Source organism: Plasmodium inui (assembly GCF_000524495.1).
Source record: "Plasmodium inui San Antonio 1 unplaced genomic scaffold supercont1.10, whole genome shotgun sequence".
Classification (NCBI taxonomy): domain Eukaryota; phylum Apicomplexa; class Aconoidasida; order Haemosporida; family Plasmodiidae; genus Plasmodium; species Plasmodium inui.
The window spans coordinates 396,582-421,420 of record NW_008481844.1 but is presented as its reverse complement, the minus strand read 5'-3'; the positions used below and the strand labels follow the sequence as shown (position 1 = coordinate 421,420).

The 24,839-nt window shown below is 47.1% G+C and overlaps 7 protein-coding genes across 7 annotated transcripts; 1 reads left to right on the top strand and 6 right to left on the bottom strand.

Annotated features, from left to right (window-relative positions):
- Positions 1-530: 530 nt before the first annotated feature.
- Positions 531-3,029, bottom strand: C922_02805 (hypothetical protein; the record flags this gene model as incomplete). The annotated part of the gene is made up of 4 exons (XM_008818404.1): positions 531-1,569; positions 1,751-2,196; positions 2,308-2,511; positions 2,634-3,029. 4 exons carry the CDS (start codon positions 3,027-3,029, stop codon positions 531-533), a joined length of 2,085 nt encoding a protein of 694 aa, XP_008816626.1.
- A 1,831-nt stretch (positions 3,030-4,860) lies between these two features.
- On the bottom strand, positions 4,861-6,806 carry C922_02804 (hypothetical protein; the record flags this gene model as incomplete). The annotated part of the gene is made up of 8 exons (XM_008818403.1): positions 4,861-4,962; positions 5,143-5,268; positions 5,393-5,452; positions 5,574-5,662; positions 5,846-5,960; positions 6,169-6,271; positions 6,402-6,480; positions 6,674-6,806. 8 exons carry the CDS (start codon positions 6,804-6,806, stop codon positions 4,861-4,863), a joined length of 807 nt encoding a protein of 268 aa, XP_008816625.1.
- A 719-nt stretch (positions 6,807-7,525) lies between these two features.
- Positions 7,526-8,314, top strand: C922_02803 (2-C-methyl-D-erythritol 2,4-cyclodiphosphate synthase; the record flags this gene model as incomplete). Its single annotated transcript, XM_008818402.1, has 1 exon — positions 7,526-8,314. One exon carries the CDS (start codon positions 7,526-7,528, stop codon positions 8,312-8,314), a length of 789 nt encoding a protein of 262 aa, XP_008816624.1.
- A 727-nt stretch (positions 8,315-9,041) lies between these two features.
- On the bottom strand, positions 9,042-11,314 carry C922_02802 (hypothetical protein; the record flags this gene model as incomplete). Its single annotated transcript, XM_008818401.1, has 7 exons — positions 9,042-9,090; positions 9,266-9,334; positions 9,479-9,696; positions 9,842-9,910; positions 10,081-10,272; positions 10,384-11,046; positions 11,207-11,314. The coding sequence occupies 7 exons, from the start codon at positions 11,312-11,314 to the stop codon at positions 9,042-9,044; spliced, it is 1,368 nt and encodes a 455-aa protein (XP_008816623.1).
- Positions 11,315-12,161: 847 nt separating this feature from the next.
- Positions 12,162-13,586, bottom strand: C922_02801 (hypothetical protein; the record flags this gene model as incomplete). The annotated part of the gene is made up of 1 exon (XM_008818400.1): positions 12,162-13,586. The coding sequence occupies one exon, from the start codon at positions 13,584-13,586 to the stop codon at positions 12,162-12,164; it is 1,425 nt and encodes a 474-aa protein (XP_008816622.1).
- Positions 13,587-15,287: 1,701 nt separating this feature from the next.
- Positions 15,288-19,684, bottom strand: C922_02800 (hypothetical protein; the record flags this gene model as incomplete). Its single annotated transcript, XM_008818399.1, has 8 exons — positions 15,288-15,443; positions 15,588-15,881; positions 16,035-16,243; positions 16,436-16,757; positions 16,877-17,001; positions 17,187-17,269; positions 17,460-17,580; positions 17,800-19,684. 8 exons carry the CDS (start codon positions 19,682-19,684, stop codon positions 15,288-15,290), a joined length of 3,195 nt encoding a protein of 1,064 aa, XP_008816621.1.
- Positions 19,685-20,730: 1,046 nt separating this feature from the next.
- C922_02799 (hypothetical protein) lies at positions 20,731-22,299 on the bottom strand (the record flags this gene model as incomplete). The annotated part of the gene is made up of 1 exon (XM_008818398.1): positions 20,731-22,299. The coding sequence occupies one exon, from the start codon at positions 22,297-22,299 to the stop codon at positions 20,731-20,733; it is 1,569 nt and encodes a 522-aa protein (XP_008816620.1).
- Between the last annotated feature and the right edge of the window lie 2,540 nt (positions 22,300-24,839).

Sequence of the window (24,839 nt, the reverse complement as noted above, 5' to 3'; positions counted from 1 at the left end):
GCATGTGGGTCTACTCGCATCGGGGAAAAGAAAAAAAAAAAAAAAAAAAAAAACAGCAGCAGCTACAACAACAAGATGACAGTGACGATGAAATTGAAGAAGAAGTACACATATCTAGTAACGCATCCCACTGCGCTCCTACATGTCACTAAGCAGCCAAACGCGCGGAGGGGCAGCAAAAAAAAAAAAGGCGACTGCAAAAATGAGAGAAAGAATATTGGGGAAAGGAGCTTTCCCCTCAATTTGACAAAGAAACACTCCCCTCGGGGCAGGGGGCCTCCACGTTGACATGAAAAAAATAAAGAAAATAAAAAAAAAAATAAAAAAATAAAAAAAATCACATAAATTGCAAATTCGGAAAACAAACGGGTGGTAGACGCAGCGGAGTGAGACGCCCATGGAGAGAGGTACAGCTGGTGGGGACAAATCAGACCCTGTAGGAGCAGAGGGGAGCCACTGCAGCGGTGAAGTGGGACCAACGAAACAGTACCGCGCCTCTCCTCGCCGCTGCATTGGCTCGCCCCGCCCCGCTATAGATACCTGGAGCGCATGTAGTTGTTTGCCAGCTTATGCGCCAGGCGCTTTATCTCGTAGAATTTCTCGTCGAAGAGGTAGTCGCGCGTGGCCTTTGCGATGATGTCAAAGTCACGCACGTCTTGGCTGTCAATATTTATATCGCCAATGTTGGGCACGTTAAATCGGAAATACGTATTCTGTCTTTCCGACAGCCACTGCAGCACTTCTCGATGTGTTTCATTCGCTCTAGTTAGCAGGTGAGCCCCATTAAGTAATATTTCAAACGTGGAGGCCGATTTCCCGCTGGTCCCTGATTGAGTCAATTTCGTCGTATACTTTCCTGTCCCTATAGAGACTAGCGTATCGAGTTCTTCTTTAATAAAGGCAGAGAGATTTTTGTTACTCAATCGGGCACATTCTTCCAATGCGATAAGAGCAGGGTTGCTGGCCTTCAAGGCTCCATCGACGAGATGTATCTCTGGCTTGATATGGAATCCGAGATCTTTTATGTCTTCAGAACTGGGTCCTTTCAAATACGTCGGGGCTGAGGCAGTTGCCCAGGCAGCTAGCCACAAGGGAACCTTATTGATCCCTTCATAAGACTCTCCATTTATTGCGTTATACTTATGAGAGTAGTTCCTTAGGAGAAATAACTTGTATGGGTTATGCTTGACATCAGTTGCCGTGACGAAGCAGTAGACTTCCTTATAGGAAGACATAAACATGCTTCCTAATTTCTCCATAAATAAATCTTTCACATTATTGATATCGTATCCTTCGAATAGGATGCCAGAAATGAGGTTCCTGCTTCCTTCAAATATTTTCTTCATCGTACTTGGCAACATATTGGTGATGTCTCGGAGCCCCATCTCTTTTAAGAGGGCCAGGGATATCATCCCACCTGCACTCGTTCCGCACACCATGTCAAAGCAGTCAATCAGCTTCACGTCGTCGTTTCCGATCTCCTTCCTGATTTCATTTTCGATCCGGTTCAGCACGATCAGCGTGGACATGGCTAGGATGCCTCCTCCGTCCAGGGACAGTATGGACACGCTAAGGGGGGGGTAGCGGTTGGATTAGCGGTTGGTAGCGCTCTGTAGCGACTGGGTAGCCACTGGGTAGCCAGTGGGTAGCCAGTGGGTAGTGCTTCGTAGGCACTGACCCCCGCGTGGAAGCACCTCCTTGCAGCGCACCCAAAGTGCCGCCGCTCTCCCGGGTATCCTCCTCGACTTACGGTTTTCTAAAAGGAGTATACGGGTCTTGCGGGATCTGGTGGTACTTCCCGCAGTAAAGCAACCCGTATCGGCACTGGATGGTCATTCCGAGGGACATGCAAGTGCTGACATTCACGTGCAGCATGCTATTGGCAGTTCCATTGTACAGATAAACGTATTTCTTCTTCTTCGAAGAAACCCTTATCTGATTTTCATCGTGAAAGGTGCACGAAATGTTTTCCGTGTTTGTCTTATTCTCTTCAAACAACCTAGACTCCTTTTTTCTCCTATTATTCTTCACCCCTAAATTCTCGTAGTAGTTTTTTTTTCTCCCCTTAATCTGACTTGTATCTTTTCTGTTCTTCCTTTTTTTTGAATCTTCAAATAGGATATCTGTTTGATCAAAATTGTATTTACAGATTTTGTTAATTTCGTCATCTATGTTGAAGTTTTCTGCTATCATTGGCTCTCTCTTCAGATTGGTTTCTTCCACGGGTACTTCTTCGTCTAATTCTTCTTCTGCTTCGTCTAATTCTGCTTCGTCTAATTCTGCTTCTGCCTCTTCTTCTGCTTCTACTTCTGCTTCGTCTGCTTCTTCCTCTTCCTTCTCCCTTTGGTTATCCGCTGTATGCTTCTTCCCATGTTGCTTCTCCCGAGTCGCCTTTTTCTTCCTCTCCTCGGCCTTCCCCTGGGTGCCCTTGTCCTCGTTCTGCGGGATCAGTTTGTAGTTCAGTTCCACCTGCATCTTGGACAACCCGAAGTAGATGCTGTCCCATTTGCTCTGCGGAGGGGGGGGGAGAGTGCATAAAGTGTGGGCTATTCCATACGTCCTAGAATCGGTCAGCATAGTGGTTGGTGTTCAGTGCGAGGGGGAGAGGCGCTCCTTTTTTCCTTCCCACTTACGTTGTTACTATTCTCCACATAGATGCAGTAAAATCCAGGCTTTCGCAACTGAACGGAGTGCTTATTCTGGGTGAGCTCCCCATCGAAGATATTCAATGTGTGTTCCTTGTTCTGTGGAAATTGCAGAAAATCACTCTGTAACGACGCATCTATCACCTCACGGTTAAGACATCTAATCGGTTCTACATCGAAGTAGTCATTTAAAATGGTTGAGTTTTCAGCTCTCAGTTTGCTGTATTCATTTTCCCCATTCTTTAGGTTACTCTCGCTAAGTTGTTTTTTTTTTTTTTTGCTCTTCCTCTTTTCCCTTTCGTCTGCATCGCTGTTTTCTTCGCCGCTCAGACGATGCGAGAAAAGGTCAGAATACATGTAGATCCGTTCCTCCTCATCGTTCATTCTTTAGGGGGGTTAAATGAGTGATTCGAGGGGGATTTTCGAGATTGAACTTATCAGATGAGTGAGAGGTCGTTTTGCCCGTTTTGCCCGTTTTGCCCGTTTTGCTCGTTTTGTCGCTTCGCCCGATTTTTTGGAGCCTCTCTGGAGGAAGCAAATTTGGACTGATCAGGCTGCGCTTCTTTGGGGGCGTGACATCACATAAAACAGCGGAACTTGCAGGGGTTTTCACCTCTCAGTGCTCACAGCGCTTTTGCTATCAGAACGACATCAAATGGGGGGGCTACTTTCGTTTAAGTTTCACTCTGCAATGAGGTTATTTTTTTTCTATTTCTCCCTTTCTCTTTTTGACCTTCCTCCTTTATATGCTGCTTCGCGAACAGCGATACGTGGTTCAGAGGCATACAAACAAAAAACTGTCACGGGGTCAACTTTCCCATGGATGAGATTACACATAGTATCGTCCAAGGGGGGAAAGGGTTGCAACTGCTGGCATTAACTAGTAAAAAATGGGAAGTCCACTCACGAGATTTCGCTCTCCTGGGGAAAGAGAAGAGCAGCCGGGTAATTTGGGAAGAAAAAGAAGACGACGAGAAAGAGGGAAAAAAAAAAAAAATCATCAAACGGTTGGCCAATTATAAGCGAAATGGAAGCAACGTGACAGCAACGTAACAGCCACGTAACAGCCACGTAACAGCGACGTGATAAAAACTCAGCAGGAACGCCTCGAAACTCAGGCAAGCACAAACCTTGCAACAATTGCGAAGAATTGAAAAAAAAAAAAAAAGTGCCACTTTTTTTCTTTTGCGCCAACTCGCCTGGCAGTGCATTCCCCAAAGCGACTGAACAGGGCGCCCAAATATATGTTCGGGTAGGCACGCATAAATGGTCATACCCGCCCCGTGTATATACATGCTTTCTCTTTTTTTTGTTTTTTTTTTTCTCCCTCAACACATTCGACTCACCCATGGGGAGACACTTCAATGAGGAAAGACTTCAATGGGGAAACACTTCAATGGGGGGGAAACTCTTCCCTCTCGCGAGAGAAAAAGGCCCCAGCCAACACACATCGTCTCCTCATCGTGCGCATTCATATTTTACTAGCAACATGTCACCCAGCGGCTGGCCATTTCTCCTCCGAACGTATCACCCCTTTTTTGTGAGTAACCCCTACCGGCAAATGCGCTGGGTTGGGGCCTCGCCGAACCGACATCACCAGGAAGTGCAGAAAAAGAAAAGAAGAGAAAAAAGAAGAGAAAAAAGAAAAGAAAAAAGAAAAAAATAACCTCGTAATCGTACCTTTCGTCCACCTGAACAGAAAGAAAAATAGCATTTAACCCAATTACGCCAGCAGCCGCATCCCCACGCAAAGGCGTAATGTGGGACATCGGCATCGAGGGGCCAACCTATTTATGCGTATGTTCATACCTACACTCATTTGTACGTTCATCTTTATCATTTTGTCAATTTTGGATGAGGCAAAATTTGGAGTCATGTGTTGACTGGTGTGTTGTATACGAAAAAAAAAAAAAGACCCAAGTGGGGCGTAAAAAAAAAGGAAAAAAAAAAAAAAATGAATCTTTGCTCAATTCAGCAAGTTGGAAAACCAAATTGGGCAGTACCCCTGCGACGTGTTATTATTAAAGCGACAGGTCCGGGCGGGGGGAAGAGCAGCGGGGTTATCTGGACACCTACACGAAGCAGCTGCAGGTACATGCACACCACATGGGTGAGACTTCTCCTTTCGAATGCGCCAATCCCTTTGCAATCACAACAGATTTGTCTACCCCCATAAGGAAAATTGAGATAAGCTAGTTTTCTTCTGCCTTTCCCCCTAGGCGCACGAAATTTCGTACTTCTTCGCCATGTAGTTTTTTAATACCGTCTTTATTTCGCACCCCAGGGATCTACACGCACATTCGGCGTAGCTGATAATCTGCACACAGAGGGGAAGGGTTGGCATGGGTGTGCCTTGGGAGAGGTTGTACACATGTAAGGGGGTGCGGGATAACCCCCTCTAAATTTGTAAACAAAAAAGAATCACGCGGTGATGCGCGTTGGTACGATGAGCCCCTCGCAGAGGAGCACATTAGTCCTCTCGGAATGCCCTGCCTACCTCAGACAACGTTTTGCTGTTAAAGGAGTTCCCGGACCCATGAAAGAAGCACACAGTTCTAAGGTTCAGACAGATCCCCAGAGTTATACTGTTCGTGTCGTATTTCCCCCCGTAGTACTTTTCCTCCTGCATAGGGGAACAGCGTTATACACACATTAGGACGAGGCTAAACAGTGGGGCGCCCAAAACGTTCACCATAGATGTGGCGCACACAAGAACGAAGGAGTCTCTCTCCATTTCAAATGTCTACCAAACTGTCAACGTCCACCAGATGGAACACTCTCTTCGTGTTTGGGCAGATGATCGAATTCTTGCAGAAAGGGGAGAAAAAAAAAGAAGAAAAAAAAGATCATATTATCGTTAAGTCAATAAACACAGCAGTGTGTGCCCATATTTGGTACTTCCCCTTTTTGTTTTTTTCTTCATCTTACCACATTTATGGAAACGATAATGTCCCGCATTTTAATTTGAGCATTGATTAATGCAAGCGATATGCACGTCAGGGTGGCACTCAGACAGCCTTAAAGGTTGGAAGAAGATGAGGATGGGAGGGGGAGTTGAGATGGTGGGAAGGTGGGCCGTTTATATTTACGGAATAATGCCTAAGGGGGTGCTTTTGCTTAACCTCCCCAGGCACATAATGGCGATTTTTGCCCACAAGTGGACACGTGAAGGGCGCCAATTTCGCGATCCTCCAAATTACCTCCATCGTTCTGAATGATTAGGCACTTTATGTTAATGGAGCACTGAGGGTACTGATCCAGCAGAATAACGCTCGAAACGCATTCTAGTAGCAGGTTTTTTATATTTTCATCGCTCTGTAATTGTAGGGGGGAGAGAAAAAAAAAGGTGCAAATTGGCTAGCTAATGTACGTTACACCAGACAGAAACTTATGAACGTTCATGCAAAATGGTAGATTAGAAAAAAAAAAAAAATGCAAATTAGCTAGCTGGTGTACGTTAGACTGCACAAAAACGCGTGAATGCTCTCGTGAATGATCGCGCTGAATGGGCTGCGAAAAATACCTTGTCGTTGGCCCTATCGTCATTCATATTCAAACTTCTGATTTCCAAAAAGACCTTTCCCTTGTCGTATGTTGCATTCTTGGAGTCGGGTTTGGGTCCATATCTTCCAAATGGAAATGGTGGAGAAAGGTGTAGAAAGGTTTAGAAGAGGCAGCATAAGTGCGCGACGAACATGTGCACAGACAAAAAACTGCTCGCAGAGGGTTAGCTGCACGGAATATTTCCAAATTTACATCAGTGCCAATATTTTGGTGTTTCCCAGGGAGTAAAAACAGGACGCGTCAGAATATCCATCGGCCCCCAGTTTTATGACTGAAAAAAAAAAAAAAAAAAAAAAATGGTGGGACGACGGGTTGGATAATATGCGGAAAAATTCATTACAGTTTAGCACACCATTTTGTGGTGGGGGGGGTAGGCAATCTTCACGATGTTTCCTTTTTTGCGAGGCTCGTGGTTAAGGTCGTCCTCTCCCCAACTCATAGCATGTATGCAGAAAGTAATTTACACATATCCCTGATTTCATTGTTCTTGCGGTTGTTTATCCTTCTGAAAGTGCCAGTCCTGCGGAACTCCTCGTCGATTTTCTCTATTTTGCTTTTGAAATTGTACGGAGGGAGGGGGGTTCTATACTTCGACATTTCCTACGACAGTTGTTTTGGGTTCAGGGGGTGGGAATAACTTGGGCATTGATACCCTTTGGTAATTCTCATTTGGGGGGAGAATTACGATTTTTCTTTTTTTTGCGAAGAGATGCGTAATTTGTCATTGTATTGGCGAGTATATAGGGCTGCCGTTCGCAGTGTTGACGCGGGTGAGCGAGGTTGTTTGGTAGTACGTATGTTTCTATGCACGTTTTTATGTTTGTATTTTTGTACGCACGTTTTCACGCAAGTTTATTAGTTTGCCCCTCTCCTCCCTGCATCTTTTATTTTCATTTATTTTATTTGTTTTATTTTATCCTATTTTATTATATTTTTATTTTTTTTTTGTGCACAAACGTGGCTAAATCGCCTGACCTGCTCATATTTTTTCCGTGCCAGGTGATAGTTGCTGAGATTGTAACATTTTTCCAACTGCGCGATCCAACTTAGTAGACTTTTCTCCGCAGTGCAGCAGTGGTATGTGAGATGAAAAGCAAAGTTAATAACGCATGACCTCCTGCGACTATTTATGTGTTTGCTGTTTTGCTTGCCTTTTCTGCTAAAACGAGTTGCCACTCCGTTGGGTGATTATCCTTCCGGGGTGTTCACTCGTATAACCCGCTATTTTGTGTTTTTTGTGTTTTTTTTTTCTTTTTTGTAAGTTTCGCCTGTTGTGCACTTCCCTTTTAACCCCTGCACCCTTTACGAACCAGACGATGTTACCGATACGTTACACCTATGCAGTGCTGCTTCCCTACCTGATTATCATTCTGCTAGCTTCATCAGACGCAAGGAGAAAAAAAAAAGGTGTCCAAAAAGAACTCGACGTGCTACGCTCCTTTCTTGGTCCGGGAATAAACATACGTGAAGTGAAGATACACGGGCAGTGGAAAAGAAAAAAAAAAAAACTCGAGTCAAAGTTTGACGTAAAATTGGAATTCACCTTAAAATCGACGCCAACGCAGACAACAACGCTGACAACAACGCCCACGACGGCGGCGAAGCTGGAACTGCCCTGCCCGTACGACGGTGTGAGAATAGGCCAGGGCTACGACATTCACCAGATACGGGTCGGCCCCCTGGAAGACATCACCGCCGACTCCACCGCGAGCCCCTCCGCTGATGCCAACAAGCAGAGCTTCAAAAGGCTGACCATCGGGGGGGTCCAAGTGGATAACATTTCCATCCTGTCGCACAGCGATGGGGACGTCATTTTTCACGCATTAGTGGACGCCCTACTTGGCGGCATGAGTTGTTCGGACTTGGGAACCCTCTTTCCTGATGACTCAGAAAAATATAAAAATAAAAAGTCACTCTCCTTTTTAAGATATGCCAGACTACTTTTGTATAAAAATAATTATGCCATCGCAAATGTGGACATCATCGTCATTGCGGAAGTTCCCAAGATAAGTCGCATTCGCGAGGAAATAGTTCGAAACATATCTTCTGCTCTGGGCATCTCGGAATCGCAGGTCTCCCTCAAAGGTACGCTCGGACTGCGGTGAGCGAGTGTTCACATGTAGGCTGAGTGGAAGTTTGCCTACACAAGCGTATTCACAAGCGTATTCACAAGCGTATTCACAAGTGTATTCACAAGCGTATTCACAAGTGTATTCACAAGCGTATTCATAAGCGTATTTACAAGTGTCTTCATAAGCCTATTCCTAAGTGTACTCCCAACTGTAGTGTGCACTGAACGGGTACACATCGCCACACGCTTCCTCCCCCACGCGCAGGAAAAACACACGAACAGCTCGGCCCAGTCGGACAGAAAAAGGCAATCGAGTGCTTCGCAAACGCGCTCTTAATTCGAAAAAAATCAGAACAAATCTGAAAAAATCAGAAAAAAAAAAAATTTTTTTTTGTAAAACTTGGAAAAAGAACATCCCATCAACGCAGATAATTGGGCTGCACCTTTTCTCGCGGGGAATAATAATCATCAGTCGTTCAAAGTTGATTTCTTCTCTTTTTTTTTTTTTTTTTTCCGTTTTGCACATACCGGGGAGACTTCAACTTCGCTTTCTCCCTCAGCCAACGTGGTCGTAACAGCGTACTCATAAGTGTGTCTGTGGGGGGGAGCAGTCGCTCGGCGCGTCGAAAATGGGTTGACGATGTTGCGATCCATGGGTGTGGACTGCTGTTTTGTGTTTTCCCTTCTGTGCCCTTTTAGCTGAGTAACTTTTTTTTCCTCTTTAACTCCTTTTCATGTTTTCCTCTTGGCCTGTGCCCAATTCACTGGGCGGAGGAGCCCTCGGGATCGCAGTACTGCAGAATGGCGTACCTGAGCAGGGGGGGGAAAGAATTTGTCGCCGGGGGGGGGTTAATTCAGAGTACCTTTCGACCCGCGTCGGATCAATTTAATTTAATCTGTTTCGTTCGGTTTTGTTTTTTTTACTTTTCTTTTGTTTCCTTTTCTTTTTCTTTTTTTCGTTTTCTTTCCGTCCGTTTCGCATTACTCGCCGTAGTTGCACCAGTCCGGGGACTTCCTGTTCAGCTCCTCCACGACGTCTCTCTGGAGGCCACAGCTGCTCAGAAGGGAGAAAAGAAAAAAAAGAAAAAAAAAAGGAGGGATGGTGAATAATTGGACAATTGCACAATTCTCGTGCCGGAGGGTGGGTGCGGTGTCCATCGGCGTAGGCCCACGTGGTGCTGCTGACTGGAAGACCTACCAGATGGGCGACTTCAAACATCGCAGGGCGATGAACCCGATAGGGAAATATCCCAAAACGTCCTTGTGGGGATGCCAGAAATTGAAGCTGAGGTCACCCAAGCACCGGCGATAATTGGCGTCCCCCTTGAAACAGACGAAGGAGCTTCTTTTTAATTCCTCCACGAGATCCTTGGGCATCACCCAATAGGGGAGGGGAAGGTTCCAGTAAACATGTGCCTGCGGGAGGGGAGAGAAGCGAAGTGGTACATGGTAGAAAGTTAGCAAGATTTGAGGCGAGCATGCCAGCAAACGCTGTCACCGATATTGTTGGCGATATTCCAAGATAACATTCCAGTAAATGTTGTCATCGCGCCTTCCTCACTCGTATCTTCCACTTCTGGGTCTCCAGGAACGCCTTCCACTTGGTCGCCATGAACACCGTGTTGGGGTACTTCAAAAAAAAAAAAAAAAAAGGGGGGGATAGTGCGAAAAAGTAGCAAACAGTAGCAAAACAACCAAATGGACAATCGATGGAGCACACACAGGGAGAGCTCCACAGAGAGACGTGAAACGTTTGATGAGCAACACATATGTCGGCTCTCTTCTTCCCCCCCGTTTTACCTTATCGTCGCTACTGAGGGATGCCAGCGTGTAGTGTATATCCTTGGCCATGGTGTCCGACACGAAGAGGGGAAACTTCTTGACGTGAATATACACTTCGTCGAAGTAGCGACTCAGCAAGTGTAGGAGGCAGAGGTCCGTGATAAACTCCAGCCCCATGTTATCCAGGACGATGTCGAATCGCGGCCAGTGCTGCCGCAGGGGAGGGGCAAAGGGGAGAGTCAATTAGTGGGTCAGCCAATTGGCAAGTTAGTAGCTTAACCGGTTAACCGCTTATCCGAGAGACACCCCCGCGCCGCCTACCTTCGAGGTGATGTCCCTGTGCAGGGTGTCCATGTGATTGCAAAGAATTTTGTCCAAGTACATGCTGTCGTGGAGCTTGTTCACGTCCTCCGTGCCGAAGTAGAACTGCTTCTCCCGCAGAGTCTTCTTCTTTATATCAGTTTCTTCTACCCTATGTTGCTCCCCCTTATTTTTGGTGGGGTTCCAACTGAGATCGAACTGGTTAGACCATAAGGAGAAATAAAAAAAAATGGCAAACACGTTTTTCTCTTCATTCCTATCGTATAAGTTCAGTAACTCCTTCGCACATGTACATATTTTTTCAATAAAATGTCTGTTGTACTTTATGGAGTCCTTTTTTTCGTAATCAAAAAAATCATAATTAGTTTTTTCAAAATCGTATGAACAGGTCAGGTAACGGTAAAAATAATATTCATTAAAAAGCCACGAGTTATTAACGATTTTTGTTCCTGTTTGGATAAAATAGGAGAGTAGGAATTCCCAGATCTGTTGGTCTTCCTGGCACTGTAACATTTCGTATGTGTGTTTGTGTCCGTTTGTAAATATCTCTCTTATTTTGGCTAGCTTGACGTCTATTTGATTTTTCTTCGTGTACTCTGCGTTGTGCTCCTCCACGCCTTTCAATATGCTCTGGGGGATCCGCCTTACGATGGTGTCGTTTTCCTGCGCGGGGGGGAGGGGGAGACATGTATCGGCCCGACATGTAGAGGGGGGGACAGGTAGAAAGCGGACATGTAGAAGGCGGACATGTAGAAGGCGGACATGTAGCGGGCCGACATGTAGGGACGCCACGTGAGTGAAGCCGCTACTCCCCCAGCAGTACTATACTGTTCGGCCGATTGCATGTCAAGATGGGTGGCAGAGATTCGTCCTCCCCCCGGAGGTAGGCATACTCCTCCTTGAAATTGTCGTAAAAGTGCCGGAAGTACATTTTGAGAGGGGAATACGTGGGGTTCTCTCTACAGTCACGTCAAGAGGAGGCGAAAAAAAAAAAAAAAAATACTCTTCCCAGTGTGTTCTCTCGAAGGTGTATATCCGCTCGACGTTGTAACGGATGAGTCATTGAGGAAGAGGCCATGCCCTTTTCAATTACAAATTTGTTTGGAGCTAAGATACCCTTTCAAATGCGAATCTTTACAGATTTTTTTTTTTTTTTTTTTTTTTTTTTCCCCCCAGGGCGGGGGGAGTAAACTATCCGCTACCGGTGCGGCTCTGCAGAATGCGGCTAAGAAGGCGAACTGGCGAGCTGCAAACACTGCAACATTGCAACGCTGCAACACTGTCGCAGAAATGACCCGTTGGGAAAAAAAAGAAGCAGAAGTATTGTTTTTTTTTTTTTTTTCTTTTTTTTTTTCCCTGCCGTGAAGGCCAACCCAAGGTGCGTTGCAAACGAAGAGAGAGGACGCTCACAAAATGGTTTAATTAAAAATACGCTGTCTTCAAATGCGTGCTTGCAAAGGTCGGGGAAGTAAACACCTGTTTCTCTCCCCACTTCCCGTTTGGACGTGTGGACGGGGTGAAGAAAAAAAAGAAATAAACAAAAAAGAAGGAAAGGAAGAAAAAAAAAAAAAAACGAAACAAAAAGAAAGAAAGCTCATCATGGTAAACGCTACACAGATGTGAGTAGAACTACACAACTACATGCGCATGTCTGTTGGTACGACGCGGGGTAGCGCGCGTGACTCCTCCATTCTACGGGGACAACATGAGGGGAAAGATGACCGCCCAGGGGTGCTATGTCCCCCCCTCCATCATCGCCATCGCCGCCATCACCCCCATCACTTCCTACCCCGCTTCTTCACATCCACAAAGGGAACTCCATAAGGATAGGTAACCCCGATGTTGTACTGCTTGTGGATGGTCCCTTGAGACAGGTCGACCGAGGTGAAGAGAGAACCATCCAGCGTACTTAACCCGTTAATGTAGTAGGCCCCGTCTTGACCACCCTCACTTCTGACTGGGTTAAAGTTGTGATGACTATAAAATCGGTTCGGCAGGTACATGGCATTTCTTTGTACCCTGCCTGACTTTGACTCCGTAGCAGATGCTTTGTTCCCTTCAGCCTTCCCTATCCCCTCGAAGCTTACTTCTTTGTAACCGGGCAGTAAACTAGCAGAGACTGTCCCTGCATCGTAGAGACACGTCTTCTCTCGAAGTATATCCTTTGATGCGTCGTATTCCCCTTTGGTGAAGTAGGGATCGCTTGGTTCTGCTGTGTACCTCTGGAGGGGTGGTGCTTCTCTGGATGGATCTTCCTGGTCTTCCATTGACTTCCCTGTGGGGTGACCTACCTGCGCGCTGTCCCCTTGCGCAAGCGAAGATGATGAAGTGACTAACTGCTTCGCCTCATCGATGGAGTCCCCCTCTTGGAGGGTTTCCCCAGAGCCTGTCTTCTCAACGGGAAATCCATTCGGGGAGGCCCCATTTAGCGCATCCTCATTTAGCGAAGCCTCATTTTGGGAGGCCTTACCACTCGACCCCTTAGCCATGTTCACCCCTTTTTTTAATCCCAGAAAATTTCGGCTAGCTTTATTTTTTTTTCTTTTTCCAAACTTTTCCTGTGGTGTTAGTAGCTTACTCAGTTTGTAGCTTTTCCTTCCTCCGGTGGAAACAGTTGGTGTGTTTAAGTTGGACTGGTAGAAATCTTTTTTTTTTTTTGGAGGAATATTTTTTTGCTGACTAGTCAGGTGGCTTTTTTTTTTTTCTTCCTCTTGTGTGTTTGCTTTTGCGTCTTGTTTTACCAACTTGCTTCCAATCTGCTTTGGATGGGTACTTTTCTTCGCGGACCGTTGCGAGTTGCTACCGCTGTGTGTTGTTCCCCTTAAACTTCCACCGTGCTGTGTTCCTCCTGAACTGGCACTCCCCGAGTACCTCTTCGAAACGAGGCGTCCCAGGAGGCCAAACTTGTGTGCGTACTTCCTCCACCCCTGGTGGCTGTCCCCATCCCCCACCTCAGAAAGAACTCCTTCCAGCACAGTTAAGTTATTTCTTCTATCAGAAGGTAAGACAGAAATGCCAGCTGATAATTTTGGACTCAGATTCTTGGATCTTTTTGCCACGATTTTTCCTTTCCTCTTTTCTGAAACGTCTTTTTTTAGCTTCGATTTGTGCAGCACGTTACTACCATATTTTTTAGACCGACTTTGGCTAGTTTCGCTACTTGACCCGGTCAGGCCTGCTCGTATCGTAACGTTTAGGTTCATTTCGTCCGTGATGGGTTAAATTCGGTCTTCCTACCGCGCCGTGTCGCCCGTCACGTGTGTCCTGTTATGCTGTGTTGTTCTCAGTTATGCTGAGATATGCCGTGTTGCCTTGTCTTATGCTGTGTCGTGGGATGGTTCCCTACGCTGGGTGTGCTGCGCCTCTTCTTTCTTCCTACTTGGGTAGGTTGTACCCCCGTGGGAGCCACGAAAAATGGTGACTTGTTTAGGCAAAAAAAAAAAAAAAAGAAGAAGCCTTTACAAAGGGAACACAAGGAATGAAGCGCTTGGCTGTATAGATACTCGGGTGACACGCAAACAGCACATGCTTGTGGAGTAGGAATCTTCCCCTTTGCTACGTTATATGTCGTCCCTCGTGAGTCTAACGGAATTGCAGTGATTTTCCAGCATCCCTGTCCAGGACTGTGGATCACGTTAAAAAGTTACACACAAGAAAAAAGTGGGCTACGTAACGTGGTAAGCTCACTAAATGGAAAATATAATAACTTAAAAAAAAGAGCACTCCAAAAACGCACTCCAAAAGAACACTCCAAGTGTGAGCGGGACGAAGGAATGACCCCAGAGACAAACAGATTTACACACAGTGGAGGAATGATGAAAGGGTTCATGGCCCATTTTAAAAAGACCATCTAGCTGTAGAACTAACCATTTTTTTTTTTTTTTTTTTTTTTTTTTCTGTCCCATTTTGCAGAAATGTTCTGACTTGTTCAGGCAAAATATTAAAATGGGAAACTGAAAAAGTGGACCCACACACACCGATGTCGCACGCACTTGCGGAGTTTTGGTTCCCCCTTTGGGGAGCACTGACAATTATGTCTTAAAAGAAGAGGTCACAAGGAGTACACATTGTAGAAATCCTTCCGCATGAATAAGGGATGGTCTTTGAAGAGGCCATCTCAGGGAAGGGGGGCCAAACATTAAGTACATGCTTGTACTTTTACATATACCTATCCTTACGTGTGCGGGAAGGCTATACCCCCTTCACAAAATGTCGCACATGCAATTGCACGCAGAATTTGGAAGCGAATCATACGGCGCAGTCTGCCCACAAAAATTTCCCAAAAAGGATTGCCAACACAAGTGAGTTAAGTTTTGCCTTCACAGAAAGATCACACACGCATAATTCCTCCGTTGTGCTTATCGTGAAGGAAACAGGACGAGGTTTTACTTCCTCACCCTAACTTCCAAGGTGGGAGTAGCACATATGGTAAGGACGGGGGGAGGGTTGGCCCACTTGAACAAAGCGTGTGCAATTTTTTACATCGTCACATCACAGGTAGCTCTTCCATAGGTGTACAGTGTGAACGTACGTCCATGTCAATGTTCAAATTAGCCATCTGGGTGAGGTCCGGTGAGGTCCGGTGACGTCCCCTCGTGGGTCATACTCTATGCTGCGCTGCCCAATTTGAAGAAGGCATAAATGGGAAAAAAAAAACAAAAAAAGTTACGTGGAGAGACAGGAACAGGTAACCCCGCCAACGTTGTAACTATCGCAGCCGCTTCACTATTCACTAGCCGCACTGGGAGGCAAATCCGCAAATTGGTGTTCCTTCGATTGGCGTTCCTTCGGTTGGTGTTCCTTCGATTGGTGTTCCTTTGGTTGGTGTTCACATGCGCCAGTTAGGAGGGGCCAGTTAGGAGGGGTCGATTCGGATGGGCCCTTTCTGGGCGCACATACCGCCGCTACTCGGCGCGCCTCCTCCCCTTTTTCCTTCCCTCGCCCGTAAATTCGCAGAAATAGGAGAGGATGCTGAAGTTGTGGATCTCCCTGAGGGGCTTCGAGGGGAGAAGGGCGAAGTCCGCGAAGCAGTCCTCCTGAGCGCACCACTTTTCGAAAACCTGCGTAACGAACGGGGTGGAGGCCATACACAAGTGACAGGTATATCGCACTGTATATAGAGCGGCTTTCCACCTTGCGCGAGCTGCAACATCGGCACATCACAGCATCGGTACACCGCGCCATTTCCTTCCCGAGCACATTACCGTGATGCACAGGGGAAAGAGGACCAGCAGGAGCAGCGTGAAAACCCAGAAGAGAATCGCGAAGACGACCCATCCCTGGGGAATGAGCTGCATCTTCTCTTTCAACTCTTTGCTATAAAACATCCCGTCTGCAAATTCAATAAAGGCAGAAAGCAAAATGGACGTCCCGATGTATTTGATGCAGATGGACCAGCCCATGGAGATGTTCCCCATAAATACGTTCCCGCTGATGATTCGTTGTAGCTCCATCCGCAATTCTTCGATGTTTCCGATGTAGAGGATGTAGAGGGTTTCCTGAGGGGAAGGGGGGGGGGGAAGCAAAGTGAAGAAGTAGATGGAGGTAGCACAGCGAGGACTACCACCTGCCCTGGTAACAATTCGTAGTAGCCGCGCGGGAAGAGGACTGATCTTATGTGTCTGCCGCCTCTTCTCCTCTTTTTCTCCTACCTTGTAAGTAAGATTACTCAAATGTTTCTTCTTGTACCCCTGCTTCGTTTTGATTTCCTTCTTCAGCACGTACATGGCAACGAGGGTGCTCACCGAGAATATACCCAGCCTTATAATGTAGAGGACGTACACGTGGTAGGGAAGGTAGTTAAAGAGAACGCTGATGGAGAGGTTCAATATCCAGTAGGTCGAATTGAATGAGAGGACGCCTGTCAGAGTGTGTGTTGGGGGGAGGGGGGGTGGATAGGAGCGAGGTGAAGGCAAGCGAGTTAGTGAGACATGATTTATCTGTGCCTCTATCCATTTGACGCCGAAGCAGATAGAACTACTCTCTTGTGGGAAAACTCTCGGAAGGATTCTCCAAATGGGGTGTTTTTCCCATCTCTCTCTCGATTTTTTACTCCTCTTGGTCAGATTTCGAAATTGAAAATCGATGTTGTAGAGCCAACCCAAAATGATACATATCAACAGAGAGACGAAGACTCGCGCATTTTCCGATATAGTAAGAGACACAAACCAGAGGATATTTTTAGTATCCTTATTGGAGATCAAGAAGGAAGACAGGAAGAAGAAGAAGGAGAGAGTTAAAATGATGGTTCTCTTCTTAACGTTCTTGCAGAATTTGAAGTTCCTTATTGTCATAACTAGGACTTCGCACTGTATGGCTAGCGAGGCACATGACAGGATGGTGTACGACCCGTAGTAGAGCATGCTCAGGGTTTTCTGCCGGGGGGATGAAGAAGCACACCAAAGTGGGAAGAAGCACACCTCAGTCAGAAGAGGCGCACCTCACGTGGCCCCGTCACAACCGATCAGCTAAGCCACCCCTGCGCTGTCCCTACCTCCATCCTCTGCAGGTGCGTGAACCCCACGGGGAACAGAATGAAGGAGCAATCCTTCCTCGAGAACTCCAGCATGTCCACGAAGTTGGAGTTGATGCTGTCCGCGATGAAGCCTATGACGGAGACTGGCGAGCACAATGGGGGGGGGATGAGCGAGATGGTTAGCAAAGGGAAGAAGACGCCTGAAGGGATGCGTAGCAACGGGAGGAAGCGCTTCACAGGATGGGTAGCCTATCCCATGCAGCAATATCCTCTGCTGAGCGCAGCCCCTTTGAGGCCCGCCCGGCTGAGGGGCGCCGCGTAAAGCCACCTGCTGAGAAGAACATCAGGGAGGAGATGATGGAATTCCACGTGGTGATTGCGTATCCGTCGAAGGCCAAGTTGGCTCCGATTCTGCAGGGAAGGGGTGGAGCGGTGTGCAAAGCGGTGAAGAAGTGTCCAAAGCGGTGAAGAAGTGTCCAAAGCGGGAAAGAAGTGTCCAAAGCGATGGTGCAGGGTGCGAAGTGTGTGTAACTTCCTATAGGGCAACTTCCCATCGGGGGGACTAGCCAGAGGAGCTATTTCCCTCCCCCTCCGCCCCTACCTCGTCTTCGTCGCGAGGGAGGAGTAGATCCCCATCCCGATAGACAGCTCGTAGAGGGCGAAGGATACGCACTGGGACCAGATAGACGAGTAGGTATACAAGTAAGAGAACTTCCAGGACTCTGCGCGTGGGGGGAGAAGTGAGGAAGTGGTGAAGTAACGAAGTGACGAAGTGACGAAGTGGTGACGTGGTAAAACGGGCGGAGGCGGTGTTGGAAGGGGCACGGAGACAGGCGTTGTGAAGCAGCCGCGCGATGTCGCAATGGCTACTCGGTAGCCGCTAATCGGTAATGGCTACTCCCTGGCCGCTTGCCGCCGCTTCCCGCCGCCGCGTCACCTACTGAGGACGTGGAAGTAGGCCTGCGTGGCGCTGGTTAAATTAAACATGCTGGCAAACTGCGTGATGGAGAGGAAGCCGATGAGGAGCAGAACAAGAGCGGAGGAAAAGGCAAAGTTTGTCAAACCGAGGAGCTGAAAAATAGTAACAAAGAAATTGCAGACAAAAAGGAAGATAAAGGTGTCCTTGTCGATGTAGGAAGTTCCAGTGGAAAAGATATGAGCCAAGTTCTCGCTACCATCAATGTGAAGTAATCGATCGTAAAAAAAGTTGGGCGGGAAAAATTTGTTATGATATATTAGGAAGGCTTTTCCTAAGCTGTTGGGGACACAGGAGGAGATGGATCTAGAGAAGAAGCACAGTGGTCTGAACTTGTGACACTCGATAAAATCATTCTTAAAACTGGTACAGAAATCTATTTCCTTCTTGTTTAGCTTCCATGGAAGATCCCGTTTGAAGGAATTAATAAGATAGATGAAGTATTCTGCAGCGGTCCGGTAGGTATTGATATACCCATTAATTAGACACGTTAGGACCATCAAAAATCCGACAGAAGCACACTGCTTTAGGAGCCGATAAAAGATAAAGGGAGAGGACATCCGAATCAACTGCCCTATGTACAACTCGAATGTAAGGATGGGATGACAAACGAGGCAGTAACAGATGATATATGGCACTACAAATATAACTCCATGCCATGTAGACATCAAGGACCAAAATGTTTCTATATTTCCTACTCCAATTGCGATAGTCAATCCGAGAAGGAATAATGAGAGCCTTTCTAACCAATACCCATTACTTAACTGATAATCCAGCCACTTCAACACCTTCACATTAGCTTTCTTCAATGTCCTTGGATTTTCGAACAAATCACTTAACTGAGATACATACTCTGGGGTGTATCTTAATTTAATTAATTGCTCTAGGAAGTTTGTTTCCTCTTCTTGTGACATTCCGCTTGAATCACTCATGCTGTTTAAGTCACGCAAATCGCTCAATATGTTTGCCTTTGGTCGATTTCCCTCACAAGGCATATCTGCAGGAGATGGCAGGGGAAGACCAACGTCTTCTCCGTTCTGGGAAAGTAAACTATCATTTTTTTTTACTACTCCACCTGTTTCAGAGCTGTTATGGGTTAATCCTGCCAACATCATTTGCGTCCTCTGCTGTGTGTCCCTCGGCCCATTTGCATCGTTTGCAGTGTCTGCAGTGTTCGCTGTGTTCGAAGCGTTTTCAGTGTTCGCAGCGTTTGGAGTGTTCGCATCGTTTGCAGTGTTCGCAGCGTTTGCAGTGTCCGCAGCGTTTGCTACGTTTGCTATGTTTGCGGTGGACCCCCCTTCGGAAAATATCTCCATATACTTTTTCCTAAACAGTATGGCTTTCTTCTTTTTCCTCTCACGGTAGATGAACTCGTTTAGGTTCCTCTCCTCTGTGTAGTCCATCGGTTCGGGCATTCCCCTTTCGTCATCCTCCCTGCCTTCTTCTCCCCTCTGCAGATCATCGTTGTCGTCTCCGAAGAACCGAGCCCGGCGCAAGTTTCTTTTCAGATTAACGTAAAACTCATTTTTGTACTTCTTCCTGATATACATGTTTCGATTATTATACAGACTCAGGGCTTCGTTATAAATCATCTCCTGCTCGTAGCTCCTCGTGTAGTTAGACCTCTTAACATAATCGATGTACGAATCCATATTGTTGCAGTTATGTACGTTGGACATTTTATAGAAGGTATTATTTTGGCTATACACGATCGCCTCGTCGTATAGTTCCACCCGCACTCTCCTCATACTTATATTTTCCGGGGTCGCCACGGCGTCTCCATTTTTGTCGTCCCCCTCGGACGGGTCGTTACTGCTTTGGTAGAAGCTGGACTTGAGTTTGAAGGACATATCGGCGGGGGGGGCGACAAAGGGGTGAAGCGGCAGAGGGGCGAAGCGGCAGAGGGGTGAAGCGGCAGAGGGGTTCAGGGTCTAGGTAGCAGAGCGTTGAAGTGGACTCCCCAAGGGTGGATGCATTTTTCCCTGGGGAGGCCTCGCCCTTCTAGCTAGCTGCTCTGCCAGAGGGGCTCCGCGCCGCGCGTTATCAAAAGGGCCTGTTCGTCCGTCCCGCAAGACTCTGCGGGGGGAAGCACACCCGGGTGTAAAAGCACTTGTGTGTGCAGGTTTGGTCGTTTGACCGTTTACCCGTTTGGTGGTTAACCATTTGCCCTTTCGGCCTTTTTTCCCGTTTACCCGTTTTTCCCGTTTACCCGTTTGCCCGTTAGCCAGTTTGTCCACGTGATCTCAGTCTTAGATCGGCACTTAGCCAAACGGTGCGAACAAGGAAATGGAAAAATGGAAACTGCGGAGAATAGTAAAAAACAAAAAAAAAAAAAAAAGTGAAAGGGCGACAAAGCGACATAGCACGAGAGAGTGATCGATCTGTTGCACCTGCGACCAACCCATTCACCTTTCTGGCGTCCCCCAGATTAATCCAGTCGCCCCTTACGGGTACCTCCCCCCGACCATTTATTGTTCAGTGGTGCACTAACCAGCTGTTAGTTCTTAATTGGAAAAGGGGCTGCTACTTCATCCAAGGGGGTCAACACAGTGCATATTTCACGCCAATTCGGAAGTACTTCCAAATCGCTTCCAAATCACTTCTGAACCACTTTCGCGCCACGTTTTCTTTCTAACGTGAATGGCCAAAGCACACTCCGCGTGGTTGAGAGGAAACTCAGTTGGCCCGGAATGAACAAACGTTTCAGGAGATGTTTGGAAAAAATTAAAAGCCGTCCCTCGGGAGGGGGCTGAACTTCCGGGCACGCGCGCACACGAGCAGTCACGTAACTAGGCATACAACTAATCAGATAACTAGGCACATAACTAACCGCATAACAAACCACATAACTAACCGAATAACGAATCACACTTCTTGGCTGCCGCACCGCGCGGGATTAGCTAAAGGTGTAGCTAATGACGTCGCTGACCAGGCGGTACGACGTGTCCGGCGCGCCTCCCTTGGGCCCCAACTTTGTCGTGTCCGACTGGGGAAAGCGGCCTTCGCGACACTGATCGCGGCATTCCTCGCTGCAGCTGTCACTCTCACGCCCCCTGTCCTCCATCACATTCTTATCAACGCTATTCAAAACGGTCAAGTATTCGTCAAAATCTTCCCAGGGATCCGTCTCGCCGTCATCAGGGGCGGAGTGCCACGGGAAGAAATGGTCTCTAGCCTGATCAGGTTTGTCCTTTCTGCCGTGTGATAAAATGGACTCAGCAAAATCCTGGTCAGCGGTATCCGGCGCCGCGACATCCGAGGGTGCACTTCTTTCCACTACAGTTGCTGTGCCACGTGTCGACATCTCCGCACCGATTCGACCCCGTGTGCTTCTCCCGATTAGCTTGTTTTTCTTGGCCTCCAGGGGTCCTCTCTCGTTTTGAAAGGCGCACTCGGTGATGGATAAAGATGCGTCCCATTCTGGTCCTTCTTGGTACGCCTCGTCTCCACGTGAGGGTCCCCCATCGCGTGGGTGGCTACCCCACCCTGCAGCTGGCTCGCTCATAAAGTGCTTCTTCAAAAATTGACCCAAAATGCCGTCAATTTTGAAAGAATCCCGATCGTAAACAATTTTGGTCCTACACGAGGGGCATTTATCGATGGAGTACTTCTGTATCGCTGTGGCTAAGCAGTTCCAGCAGAAGGAGTGAAAGCAGGAGTTTAAAGTCACCGGATCGTGAATGAGGCACAGACAGATTGGGCATGTGTATTTCTCCGACGTGACGGGGGAGTTGCACAACTGCCGTATGAATTCGTCGGAGATGATATTCACTGAGGTGATAAGTTGGGGCAGCTCATCGGAGAGGCACCATGAGTAGGTGGCCACAATGTTCGCCACGCTGATGGGGACGCTGATGGGGACGCTGCTTGACATGCCATTTGACACTTTGTCTGACGCGGAGGTGAGGTGGTCCAGCTGGGCGCGGCTCTCGGACTGCTCCGCTTGTTGGTCTGCTTTCTTCTCCGCTTCTTCCTCGGCGTCGCTTCCGCATCGCTTGCGCATCTTCTTCAGGATCTTCACCAACCCCACGTAATTGTACACGACGTAGGTCCGAATCACTTTGCATTTATTAGATAGCAGACTCAACCGGATGCAAAAATCCAGAACCTCCTCAGACACCACCCCCCCCTCCTTCACCATCTCCAGTATATTATCAAACGAACATATTTTTTTATTCACTTTTAACTCTTCATTGTTGAAAATGCGAGAAGAAAATCTCTTCTCAATTTCATTCTTCATCCGATTAATTTCAAGAAAGATTTTCCTAAACGTCCTTTCAATATGATCCAAGTCCCAATGCAACATGTTTTCGAACTGCACACTCAGTTGCTTCCTTTCGGTATGCCTTCCTTCCATCTGACTTTCTCTAATCTGTTTGATTAACTTTTTTAACCCTTTGTATCCCAGGTAGTGCATCCCGGGGTGATTGTGCATCTCCCTCCGTATGCTCTTTCCGAACTTCATCGTTCCTACGTCGTGGAGGGGAGGTTGACAGCAACGCCGTCTGCAAAAATGAGCCGCTAGGGCTGAGGCTGCTGCGTCTGTTGCTTCTTCCGCTGCTACGCGTGAGGGCGGCGGCAATCCCGATCGGACTGCCTCCTCACTGCAAACGGCGCAGAAGTTAAACCTCCTTACGGTTCACACCGCGGGGTTACAACTTATCTCGGAGTGTTGCCACGGGAGTTCCACCGATGGGTTTATCATCCCAGATGTGGGGGACAGACAAAAAAAAACGACGCTCCAACCAAATGGGCTGCCCCAATTTTTCTCAATTACACAAATGTAGGAAATGAGAACGAGCAAGGATATTCTGGACGTGCAGCTGAGGAAGCTCCCTTGTCAGCTATGTCACAGCTGTTGTGTGGCAAGACGGCCAAAACTGGAGAAGCAATGTGCGGTGAGCGCTACCAATCCAAATGGGGGATTAAAAAATGGACGAAAACACCAATAGGGCTGTTTACTCCGATTGGCCTTTGCTCAACTCGGCTTCACCACTAGGAAGCCAAGTGGCATGACCGCTCAACGGCAAATTCGCTGCAACGGGGGAACCCCTTGATGGTCACTTCTCTGTATGAAGTGATGACTATTGCAGAGGGGGGAGGCGCAGAGTCGAACCGGCGAAGCTGCAGCGTGACAAAAAAAGAAATAGAGGAAAAAAGCGGGGGAAACGGGAAAAAAAGAGAAAAAAAATGGGACAGAAAGGGATATGAAAAATGAAACGAAAAAAATGCGGCACGGATTACGCGAAAAAGGCGTTGTACGGGGGAAGCAAAAAGAAAGCACAAATGAAGCAGAAGGGTAACAAAATGGAGTAAAAAATGTCGCACGTGTGAACGAAAGAGCGCGAGGAAAGGACGTTCGCAGAATTGCGGCAGAGACTGATAATGGCGACGTTTTTGTTCAGCAGATTCGCAGATCACTTGGGCGATGCGGCGTTTTTTTTTTTTTTTTTTTTCTGGCACATGCAACTTTGTTAACGTTCAAGCGGTTTGGAGTTAAGCAGCTTTTAAAAAAGCGAAAAAATTGGGATGACCAAAAAAGCAGAAATATTTGGAGTGATCGGAAAAAGAGGAGTTTTCAGAATGATGGGAAGAACGGAGATGGCTACAGAGAACACGTCCACCTAGGAACGTCGCCAACCCTTTGGCTCCAAGAGGCTGAGTTGTTCGACCCCGTGGTATGCAGCACCAGGTGTACGCAACATCAAAAGGGGGAAAAAAAGGAATATCAATATGCAGACAGAAGAATGTCCAATAAAGGGACTTACTTTGCTTAAAAGGGAAACAGTCACACGTGCATCGTTGCTCCACATGGGGGAGGAAGAAAACGCGCGTTGCTCCTTCGCACAGTGAAAAGGATAAAAACACACACGTACGCGAATATATGTTTATATCACATGCGTAATTCACCAGTGGGAAAAAATCCCACGTCGTAACGGAGAAGCCGATTTGGCCGCTGACCCGCTCTTTGGAAATATGCGCCAAAGTGGTTCACACACCTTATGTCACAAAAAAAAAGAAAAAAATATGTATAGCAGTTTAAAGAAACCACGGCGCACGTTGGGCAATTTAGAAAAAGGGAGGTGGAAGAGAATTGCTCCATTCGGTGGGTAAGCAGCCAACCCTGCCCCTTAATCTCCAGTGCGAAGTTACAACAAAGTGGGAAAAAACCAACTGTGTATACACGACGCGTTGGAAATAATCGCCGATTAGGTAAAATGACAGGGTAGGTAAATATGCGCCCTCACCGTTTAGTAATCACGTTAACAATAGCCTCTTTTTTTCCCCCCCCCTCCTCCTCTTGACATCAAATGAACAGCCTTACCTTACTTTAATTTTCTAAAGTGGGGCACTTCCCTCGTTCGAACTTACCAAAGCGATTTTGTAGACACTCAGTATCTTCGCAACCTCCATTTTTTGGACACGTAATGCAGAAAATGTACTTCTCACAAGGAGTGGGGGGGATGATCACCGCGGGGTGGTTTAAACGTTGCACATCTCTCCGTTCATCCATATTATTATTAAAAGCTGCTACATCTTCTAGCGAGAGGGAAGTGTTAAAAGTGGCCCCCATACACAGTGAGCACTGTTTTTACCTGAACTGTTCAGGCGACCTCGGCAAGTTTGCACTGTTTTGCAAGTTTTTTTTTTTTTCTTCTTCTTTTTTTTTAGCCGCCAAATGGCTAGTCGTCCTGGTCGGGCAAACCTGTCAAGGCGGTACATACAATTCTCGAATGGCGCCCCCGTCCGGGGCTCTTTTTAAAATGGTTTTTCAAAATTGAATTTGCAAAAGTTGTTTGTTTTTGTTTTTTTTTTAAATGCATTTTTTGGGTATGCTCGTGAGTACGTAAAGGGGGGTGGGGAGTGGGCGTACGTGTACCTGACGGATGTCCGCGTGACCGACACATAACACATGGGCGCACCTGGACGCGTGCCGATGCGTAATAGAAATATATTCACAGTTGCTTCGACGTTGCGTGGCGATGTGTTTTTTTCACACCATAC